The sequence below is a fragment of the Hetaerina americana genome, unplaced genomic scaffold, assembly GCF_022747635.1.
Source record: "Hetaerina americana unplaced genomic scaffold, ioHetAmer1.1.p SCAF_2, whole genome shotgun sequence".
Lineage (NCBI taxonomy): Eukaryota > Metazoa > Arthropoda > Insecta > Odonata > Calopterygidae > Hetaerina > Hetaerina americana.
Window position 1 is genome coordinate 46,845,260 of NW_027286763.1, and position 11,665 is coordinate 46,856,924.

Consider the following 11,665-nt stretch of genomic DNA (forward strand, 5'->3'; position numbering starts at 1 on the left):
GTAAGCCAGTAAATGAGTTAAGATGGCCTTAAGAGCTACTAATACATATTTTGCACTTTGTAACAGGAAGGTAAAAGTTATCTTTGTTTCATGAGGTAAAATTGTGAATTTCAGCCACCAATTAGAAGAATGACTTGATATGGGTAAAATTGTAGATCATTTATAGGTTAAGCTCACAGCAGGATAATTAGATAGGAAGAAGATTGCACAAGAAGGTGGTTTTGATGGTGTTCTATTATCCAGTCTACAAATAATTTTAACACTTTTTTGAGGCACTTGAGTGCATTATTTTTGTGCAACACTAATTGCCAACAGGATTCATATATTGAAGGTAGCAATTAATCGTAACAAAGTAAATAATTAGACCTACTTCCAATGGCAGTTTACTTCTAATACACGAGAGAAGACTGTCTCATAACTAATTTTTTGCTGTATGAAAGAAAAATGATATTGTTTTTTTAAGCAGGCATTGACATGCAGGCCAAGTATGTAGAAGATGATAGCTGCAATTAGTAGGACACCATTAATATGGAGAGGGCATACTTTCCGGTAGCTAGTTCAGTATATGTAAAGTCAAAAACAGCTTTAAGTGGGATTATGATTAGATTTTCACATAACCAGTCTCTCAGAATCTCTGTCATGTTGTGTGCTACCACTGATTGTTCTATCCTCACAGGATGTGGATGTTAAGGTTTAATCATCTGTAGATGGGATGGATTTATCTTGAATTGGAAGGTGCAATATATCATTAATATTGTTATTACTAAATTATAAATAAAAAGTCCCAGTACTGAGTGCCTGAGCATAAATAGTAGGAACCTGAGTGCAGATAATGATTGACTAGATATGTTATTCACAATAACAGAATGTTTTCCATTGCCAAGATCACTTTCAAACAATTTCTGTTTTTTTCCTCAGGTGCATATTTACAGCAATTTTTCAATAATTTAGCATGACTGACTAAATAAATAAGACGTAAATAAAGTAGCTATTCATATGTGATGATCTTAGGTTTATTGAATCGTTATCACAATATTAAGGACATGATTTACTGTACCTGAATCATAGTGAATTGAGTAAAATGTTTTTTTTTTAAATTTTTATTCTTCCATCTCTTAGCCAGTTTGAGGAATTCCAACATATGCCACAAGGGCACTCAGTAGGCACCCAGACACACTATACTATATGCTTGACCCTAGGAATGATGTGATCAGCTTAGCACCAGTGCTTATTCTTCTTTGTATGATATTCTCCAATATCTTGGGGAAAGCAGGCTAAGTAGACACTGGCCTATAGTTATTCAGATTATATTGCGGTTCTTCCCAATGAATATCTGTGATATAAGATGATTTTAAAACATCAGGAACCGCACCAAGTTTGAGAGCTAAGTAAACAAGTTTGACACTTGTTTGGTCAGGATTTGGAGTAATTTTTTTTGTGTGACATTACCAATTCCACCGTCAAAAAGTTCAATTTGATTTCTCAAGTATCTTTATGATGATTTTATTTCAATTTCATTAGGGAGCAAGAAGAAATATGATGCATTGCTGTCTTTTAGTTTTATATAGGTGAAGTTCAGTGAAATACTTGTTGGGGGAAAAGATGAATTTATATCACTGATTACGTAAATCTTTATTGCAATCAAGGATAAAGTTCACAAGGTTTTTCCTATCAAATTCCCGTCCTTTTGTGACAAATACCACCCCACCGCAACCCTATCTGAAAAAAAATGTATCCAAGAGAACTGTAGCCAACCATTTATTTCCATTATTCATATTTATGTTACATTGACTTCTGCCATGAGTTACAATACCACAAGTCTACAACTACACTAAACTTGAACCACAAATAGTCAAACGTAAACAAAAATATACAGGGTCAGTTTTTATGGCACAATAATACAAAATGACAGGAGGTTTAATGTCACAAAAATGTGGACAGTGATATACATTAATCTTTTATTTGCTTATTCACAGCAAAATTAACAACTCTAATGAATGAACTAAAAATTTCAGACTTTTTATTTTGCAAATACACAATTTTGATGAGGGTGTATATGAAGGACATCAATATCCCACAATATTTGGGGAAAGAAAGGACTGCTGGCATTCTGATCCAAAGGTGACCTGGGAATGTGGCTTGCAAACAATCTGCAGAGTAAAGGGCAGAGGCCAGAACAGTATTCCACTTAAAGAATCAAAGTTGTCAATAACCAGTGAGATGAGTGATATTTTGCCAAAATTAATGTTAGTGAACCAGGTATAGAACATCAGACCCAAAGGCGGAGATCAAAACTGTTTCAGACTCTGAGGTGACTATTGATAATAAAGAAGAGTGGTTGACATGGTTTAATAAAATGTGCTGCAAGGACCCAAGCTGGATCACAGGGAATATTTAATGTTTTTAAGCACGCATTAGAATGAGTTTCAAGGTATAGATGTAGATGCCTAATAAATCAAAGAGTTGGAACCAGACAAAAGGTAGTTCACACGGTGAACAAACACTGCATGTATTTTCATTTGTCTGGTATGGCTTTCCTTTCACCTACCTTCTACACTTCAACCTTTGTTGAAAATAATACATTTCTTTAATGAGTAAATGAGAGGAAGTATGTATATTGGTACATACATATTTATTTACCATTCGTCACTAAATTCAACCTTTATTCCTCAGTTTTGGGTCACCATATCACAACTTCATTTTATACAATAGCAATGACATATTTTTGAATGGTTGAGTGTGGTTTATTCATTAATCTTATCACAATATTTTATAGAGCATATGTTCAAAGAGCCTAACTAGCAGCACTAGGTAAGGATTATGCTTGTATAAAAAATTGGAATTATTTCAATGAAAACAATATAGTTTAATTGAGAGAGTATATTTACATTCTTTGCACATCTACATTAATTTGCTTCTTTAGAAGTACCATCTACTGGGATGGTTTCTGGGACCACTTTAGCCACTTTTCTAGGTTCCTTAGTATATGTTTTAGGACACTGCATTTCTGTCCAACTGACTGGAACCATTGCAACTCCTGCAAAAGAAATGACTGAAGTTTAGCTAACATAAATATTATACAAAGAATATCGTACAGACAACAAATAATTTATGGTGGGAGTTAAAGCCACAGATTACTTCATGAGAAAAGTATATCCAACACACAATTTCAAAATCAATATTAACTAGACTTCAGATTTGGAATTGATGGTATTGTTACATGGGCATCCAAATCTTGAGTGTTGAGCAAGATAAAATGTTTGGCAGCTTTCAATTGATCAGAAATAGATTCATCAACACCATTCTGCTGAATTCCAGATTTTAGCCCTTGTCTGTTTTCTCTCCTTTTAGCACATGGATTTTGTGATCTGCTTGGATTTTTGAACTATCCCCAAAATGAATAGTCTTCTCAGAAAAACGTTGATTAACTTTGTGGAAAATTACTTAAAATATTGTTCACTCTGAATCAAGTGTGTGAGTATTGCTTCTTCAAACCATCAATAGGGGGAAATTTAGTAAACAGTACACAAGGTCACACTCTTTTCCTGATTTTCCTTCAGTACCTATACAAATGAAAGGTGTGCATGAAGAAAAGAGTAAATAGCCTGTGAAATAAATATTCTACCAGTGACTGGTGTGTTTTGATAATGCCACACAAAATACTATGTTTCTAATCTTTGTTGCTGAGGTGAGGATATACTTTCCAAAGACAATTGTTAAAGGGTCAATATAAATGACGAGGGCATGGTAGAATACTAGTGCACTTAGACTTGGTTTGCCTCCTTCAGCTCCCTGTGTTCTACCATAACAAGTGTACAGAAAACTTCTGAAAGAGGGAATACACTTTTCCTCAGAATTTATTTGGTTTGGTACAAAGCGTTACTTGAAAATGTCATGTCACAGTGATTGGTGTTGCACCAAAACAAATTCTGAGGAATATTACGTTCTCTATTTCATTTGACGGATACATTAGACTTTCACAAAATGAAGTCCGACCCCGTAAGGTTTATGAAGTCACCTCTCATGTTATGCACAGCCTCTCCTTTACACATGGATACTCAAAAGATCTACAAGATCTCTTGATGGGTGAATCGAAATATATTTGTAATGGATAACAGCAAATCTGAATGACTAATTATAACTTGGAACTTATAGAATATTCATCTTGCCCAAATTCTTACCACCCACTTAGTGGAATCTTTGCAGTTCCATTCTTCTCTTGCAAACTTCTTCACACTCTTAACCATCACCAAACCCTCTCACCTATCTACCCACATCCCCTAGCTTCTCTCTGATTCAATATCATGCATGATCAGTCATTTGATGTGACATTTTGCACAAGCTGATGATGCAATTAATCGAATTTGGGGTTTTAATTGTATGCCATCCTGTGGAAAATTGCATTTTTTAGCTTGCTCATTATTTCATCCCTCTTTTTAACTTACCTGCTTCACTGTGGGCAATTACAACCCCTAATTCGTTTTCTGCTGTGGAAAGCTGATATGAATGTATATCAGTGGTGGGAAGCTGTAAAATGGTCAAAGAATTAACATCCAAGTCCTGAGAATTTTTAGTGAAACTGATTTGAACCCTTGTAGACAAATGGATCTGAACAAAAGTTGATGCGATGAATTTCAATATTCTTTGACACAAGTCAAGAAGCAGATAGTCCATTCCCTCTCTGAAATGGGTTGTGTGTGCCACATCATTTTACTGTAAAAATACCAAATTATAAGTTTGGTTGTAACCAAATATTTTTCATCAGGAAAGAATACTGCTAGCCACACATCTTGGGCTTACTCGTACACAGCCATACAACACTTTCATAGCAGGAAGAAAGTTGTAACTTTCTGAGGACTCCAAACTTTTTTCATCAAACTAACAATGGCTATTAGGTAGAAAAAGCATCTGTTTGCAACATGAGAAAAGATAAACACCAATACTTTCTTTTGGGTGTGAGTAAAGACTACATGAAAATCCTTAGCAACTGGTATGAGGGTCAGATATTCTTTCTGCGGTCCAAGTATGATGTATCTGATTTAAGTGAGCATAAGTTTAATTATAGGTACCATTCTTCCTTAGTGAAAACTACTTGGCATTCAGCTTAACTTATTCTTCTTTTATAAACAGTGACAGAATAACTACATCTTTAGAGAAGAAAATGGTGGGATTGAAGGGTTAAAATAGAATAACTATAATTACTAATCAAGAGTACATGTATATCTTACCTTAATACCAGAAAAAAGATAAGGGGTATTTTGTTTCAAACAGGATGAATCACAAACTAATTTCACATTAGTTTCTTTTTTTATTTGAAAATTTTGACCTATTGGCTTATTCAGTTGGCCCAATACATCTACAGTAAAACCTTGTTATTTTGAAACCCAAGGATTTGAAAGAAATGAACTTCCTTTTTACTTTCATTTATTTATCTGTTTCAAAGAGCATGCAGTCCTATGCTTTAGTACAAGGACTACTCTTAGGTTTGCTTGGTGATTCCTGATATTTTGTAATACATGGGATAGAAATAATGAGGTGTGTTATCATCGATTTGCATTTCTCATATCCCAAACAAAATTATCAACTTTTACTTTAAGTTATCATCTGACTGTTTTCCATCTTTCCGAAATATGCAACTTTATAAAGTTTTCCAAGGGATGTGGTAGTCCAGGGGTAGAGCATTGGACTACTGACCAGAGGGTCTGGGTTCAATTTCTGGATACCTTCAGCTTCACTCAAGCTGTGGTTTTGGAGGTACCATAACTTCCTGAGAAACCATATGCAGCACGAGAAAAGGAACTGGGCAACCTGCCCTGATGTTTGAATTTCATCAGCCATTAGTCTTAGTATTGGGTGAACTAACTCTACCATCATCTACCATTGCCTTGCCAATCAAAGTGACCTCCTAGTTGATAACTGTGTTTGTAAATGTTTATAACTGTAGTTTATAACACACTTTCACATTTCTCAATTATACTTGATTACATGAATATCAAACAAAATGATATCTTGGTTTTATGACAATCGTGTATTAGGACTTATTGCAAAGTAAATACTATTTTCAATCCTAACACATTAAAGGCTATACCTGAAAATAATATGCCCACAGTACAAGATATTCTTGATAAGAGGCAATCAAAGAACTGGAGCCAAGCACACAATAAATAAGAATATTAGAAGAATGAGATTAATTCATCTTATTACCATGCATGCTAGCTGCACTAGAAGGCATGGTTTTTAAGAATCATTAAATTCGAATTCCACCTTGAGCATGAATTTTCTGTTTTACTGCCATTGCCATGGTTGACAAAGCACCCTTTAAACGCATTGACTGCATACCAAACATACATATTTCTTGCACATTAGGTGAAGAAAAAGGATACAACTCGAGCCAAAATGATGTCACCGGGACGAAAGCATTTGTACATTTCAATGGAATCTTTCTCGAAGGCACGCACATCTTCTCGTCGTAAAATTGCTCGATAAGGTCGTGTAAGGACTACATCTCCGATACATTTTATGGTGCACTTACTAAATCGAGGATTAACCATCATTACCTGAAATAAAAATCACTATATTAAATAATAATACAGAATATTTTAAACTGAAGTAATGCACAGCAAATGGCAAAAATATACTTAATAGCTGAACCTTAATTTTAATGTTAATTCTACTAAAAAGATCAATGTAAGCTCATAAAAATCAAAATTCAATGGTAATTTATTTTTGTCACATTCACATTTTTTCCATACCAGTTATTAGATCAGTGTCCAGATACCTGTGTTCACAGATGATGACAGAAGGAATCACCCAGATGATAGATAATTAATAAGGATTGTACTACAAAATTAGCCAAAGTACTGATTACACAGTAATTTTTAGAACAAAAAATAAGGCTACCAGCAACTGACGCACAACATATAGCAAAGAAGGTAGCCAAGGAAGAAAAAACTGATTCACAAATAATATACTATTTGCCTTTTGTACACAGAATATGCTGTTAGCCTCTAAATTGCCAATTTCAATGTGTACCGTAGCAAAATGATGGGAAACTAGAAAATTGTGGCACAAATTATTTCAATAAATAAACAAAAGCCTTGGATGTACCGTACTCTACGCTGAGAAGAAGGATAAAATGATGACCTTTCACATTCAATTTCTGAGTGAATAAAAAATTAGGCTAAGAAAATAAAGAATTAATGCCAGCAAATAACAGTATTATTATTATATTACTTCAGTTAAATTTGGGGGTGTCGGAGAATCAGAATTACCCAGAACGAATTTTAAGTCTTAACCTAAGTACCACAATGCGATAACATTATACTTTGCTTTTACTGCTTCAGGATAACTCGACCACCATATTCACTAGCTACCGCAACAATTAGTGTCTGTGAATCACTTGTAGTTATTTTTCATCTACTACCGTAAAATTTGAAGGAATTAACCCTAAGCATATTTATTATCTACGGAATGAGAGATAAATATTACATCAGAGTTCAATTGCTTGAGAATTACCCATGAACATGTTTGAATGGCGAACGATTTAGTGATATTTGTTCGTATACAAAGTCGGAATAGTGCATTAAACCATGGCACAAAGCTGTTTTAGTCAGTAGCCGTAGGCATTGCCCTTTTAGCAAGCTGCTTTTCCAATCTGTTACCCCTAACGTAAAGTTGGTGGTTTAAATATTAGTATTCTTGCTGTCAAAATCACCTTTATAATATTGTCAACCACGCTTCAAACTTTACCAAGTAATAATTCGGATAGAGTTTTATTTCTTACCATAGCGGTCACTATATCTCCGGGGGTTGGCACAATACTTTGGTCATTGCTGCTATGGACTTCGATAACGGTGGACTAAAAGATTAAAAAAGTAAAACTGAAACCATATACAATATTAGAAGTCAACATTTAAAAAGTAATGACTAACTAGCCTTGTCTTTCTCCACTACCCGCACTTCTCCAGCAAGAGTGCTGTAAATGTAGCCTTGTCTTTCATAGGTTCCGCACCCAGAGATATGCGTGTCGTTTGAAAGGCAGAGTCTCTGTCCTAAAGTTTTTTTTACGTAAAAGATCAATGGATTCCTCTAGATACTGCTCGATCGTGATTGCAATTTTTTATATAATGTAACACTGATATACAAAAAAGGAAAGTGAGGAACATTACCTGGAACGCATATGAGACTTTTGGATCCCATTTCGCTGAATTCAATAAGCCGTCAAGGAAAAATGAGGAATGGCCGTCCAACACAGAGCATAACCTATTAATTTTTATCACGTTGCGTATATCGTTCGATTTCACCTAAAAACGTAGTAAATAACGATCACTGAAATGCCACCTTATTTCGGTTTTACCACCAATTCATGTTGTTGCTCGTGCATGACAGTTGACATATGAATGGCTACACGTTTTAGGTTTCGACCGGGGTTTTCAAATTTATCATCATGACGAATTATACAAGTCGTAGAATTATTTATCAGCAGTAAATCGTCATGTACTATATTTCGCTTCAGTTATGAATCGGACAACAGGTCCTAAAGATTGACGCAGATATGAAACCTTGCGACTCAATTTCCATTCCACAAACAGCCATAGGTATCGCCCATACTATGCTTTAAAAGATAATAATGTTATGCACTCCATTATTCCAATCAAATTTATTTCATTTTAGGGTTCGTTGCGCCCCTAAGGCAGCTCAAATGGGGCTTTTGTCTGGTTTTACATGCAGTGAAACTAGACCACAAGCAACTCCTTTTGGCTTTAATAAAATTTAAAATTAATATTACTTATATGCCCAACAACACCTTTAGTCCACCAATAATCAAGTTTTACTCAACAGGGTGCATTGCAATATCTGAATCAGTGAGACTAGTTTTAACATGATTTGCAGTTTTCTGTTTTGGAAAACTATATTTGCTCACATATGAAAACGCTCCTTGAAAATTGCAGACCCCCTCCTGTTTTATTGTACACCCCAAGGTACTTTGTGCAACATTTCCCTCAACGTATGTGTAACTTCACTGGTATAAAAACGTCAGGGCAAAATTTGTATGCATGTCACACCAATACATTTCCCAACAGCATCTTTCATATAGTGAATCTTTCTACTTCATATGTATTTTGTCCAAGATTTTGGGAGTAACACCTTGTTCATATATTGTGGAAAAGACAATATAATCAGTTGTGGTCAAATTCTTTGAAATGTATTAAAATGATTTCCTACATGAAATGCTCAACTTTTTTTCCAGTTATATGACTTAGGTAAAGCTATTAATTCCTGTTTTATAAATTGCATAAATAAGTGTATACTTTACATTGCTTCAAATTTATTCATCTGAAAATGTTATCTTCTTCTAAATGTGAAATTAATTTGGTGACTTTAGATAAAAAATCTATTATGAATTAATTCTAGGACTGTTTAATTCTGATAACATCCATGCAGTAATCACCCTCATTTTAAGTGAGATGAACATGTCTCCCGAGTATGTAAGAAAATTAATTCAGTTTACAACCAGATATTAGTTTTAAAACACAATATATGTTTAAATGTCCTAAAAATGGTATCTTATTTTACTGTGTAACTTCTTATGGTCTTGTAATCTGTGGGACATCGTCCTCATAAAATCAGGTATTTTTAGTTCAGAAAAAATAGTAAGACTCAAACGTAATCAACCTTATTGTGCACATTGCCAACCTCTTTTTAAATACTCAGGAATATTGACTGTATTTTGTGTATACATCTATCATGCAGTGATTTATTCTATGAAAAACAAGAATGGCTTTACAATTACCCACTCGAATCATTTGATGAATTCTTTTATGATGATATTCAACACATTTAAGAACTTAAGTTTATATACTGAGTAATATATATAGATGACATTTAATATGGTGGTTCCTTTTATCAAAATGAATCAAGTATTATTATTATTAAACCTGTCTATAATAGCTAAAGGACCAATATCAATTGTTTTACAACCTGCCTAACCATTTTAAAAAATGAGACAAGAATTTCACTCTTCAAGAAGAATCTATTTGCATATCTAGTTGACGAGTGTTGTTATAGTGTAAATGAATAGCCATGTAAAACTTAAATGAGCATATTTGTCTCGGCATGTGCATTGTTTCTTGTCATAACTGTATTTCTATATTAGAATGATGTGTCTATAACCCATTGAAGTGTCCTATACATCTGTCATATGTTCCTAATAACATACACGGTGTCTGGAGGGCAAATTAACATATTATTATTTAAGACAGTGCCACGAAGGGATTTGTATTCCAAATGTTATGAAAACAGTGTATGCAACAGAAAAATGTATTCAACCATTTTTCAATCAGATAAATCACTCATGCATACATTAATGGCACTAATACATTATTTCTGTTAGCAAAATTCAATAATTTTGGAAAGTTTTATCAAAACTGACAAATTCCATTCATTAATTCTACATGTTTGCAAAATATTTTTTTGAAAGTGCATGTAAGTTAATTATTGCTGTCGAAACCTTGTTTTCAAATACCTAATTTTTAAATCTGGCTACCCTACATTTTCAACCTGTAACTCCATCTGTCTTCATCTCTATAGGAAAACTTTCTCCCTTGGTTTATCAGCAGCACCTGATGCGAATGAATAGTTTACCCTTGAGGTAACATGATTATCATTGGGTTTGTTAGAAGTTAATGGGGGGGGGGGGGTCAAGAGATGTACTGAAAAACTGATTTCTTATTGTACTGAAAATCTCAAAGAAAACAGACTGATTTAACACCAAAATTACCTGAACAATGCTACACTCATGGCAAAATAAATATTGAGGTAAAAGATAATCAGAATAACTGAACCTATTACCCCCAATGTTCAAGCCACAACTGGGGAATTAAGTGGGAATGGAATGAAATTGAAACGAGAAATTTGTGCCGCAGTTGCAAGAATTATAACAATCTCTCAGAATTATAATTCTGCTAAGATTCTGAATATTCCCTTAGTTGAAATGCTGATTTCCATGTCAATCTTCGGAATCATCTAAGTTTGACACATCTACCAAATTTGTAAGCCCTCGAGCATACAACACACTAGAATCATTTAGTTCCACAAGAATAGGCAAGAAATTTTGATACCTTGCAGTTAAGGGGTCCTATTTTGATTTTTTCTTTCAACAAACACCATACAAATTACAACTTAGACTTGGATTTTTTAAAGGATGACTCAAGCACAACACCATTGTCAAGATACTGTTATCACCTGAATTAATCACTGTGACACGACTTCAAATGATGATGTGCCATGCCTTGATGATATTTGTTGTGCCACTTGGCTGACCCAAACATGTGCTTGGTGGTCCAAGGTGGCCCAGTGTCTGCATCCATCAAGTTGTAATGGTTATTAGCTATGTAGTGCTCAAATCTAGCAAATTCCAGGTCATTCGCTAATGGTCATGACAGCTTTCTGAGTAGATGATCCAGAATTTTTCAGTTGGGTTTAAAATGGTCACCATCGATGTATCTACATTGCAACTGACCACTTATTTCAAGACAACTGTCACATCTCACTGCAGATTCCATGGTTCTCTTTATCGATATAAAGCAGACTAAAGATATTCATCTAAAAAGCTATAATCTGATACCTATTGAAATACAAATATGCCATCAAAACAACATTGTTA

General features: G+C 34.2%; 1 protein-coding gene across 1 annotated transcript; it reads right to left on the reverse strand.

The window, feature by feature from the left end:
* Window positions 1–1,757: 1,757 nt before the first annotated feature.
* Csl4 (exosome component 1 Csl4) lies at window positions 1,758–8,372 on the reverse strand. The gene is made up of 6 exons (XM_071585382.1): window positions 8,169–8,372; window positions 7,936–8,051; window positions 7,784–7,858; window positions 6,384–6,557; window positions 4,446–4,527; window positions 1,758–3,037 (listed from the first exon to the last, which is right to left on the reverse strand). Exons 1-6 carry the CDS (start codon window positions 8,197–8,199, stop codon window positions 2,907–2,909), a joined length of 609 nt encoding a protein of 202 aa, XP_071441483.1. The 5' UTR covers window positions 8,200–8,372; the 3' UTR covers window positions 1,758–2,906.
* Window positions 8,373–11,665: the final 3,293 nt, after the last annotated feature.

Bases quoted from the DNA above. Each gene is read 5' to 3' on its own strand.
- Csl4 (XM_071585382.1), bottom strand. From the start codon at position 8,199: ATGGGATCCAAAAGTCTCATATGCGTTCCAG. The intron at 8,052-8,168 runs GTAATGTTCCTC...AAAAAACTTTAG, and splicing joins AAGTCTCATATGCGTTCCAG to GACAGAGACTCTGCCTTTCA. The intron at 7,859-7,935 runs GCTAGTTAGTCA...TTAATCTTTTAG, and splicing joins GGGTAGTGGAGAAAGACAAG to TCCACCGTTATCGAAGTCCA.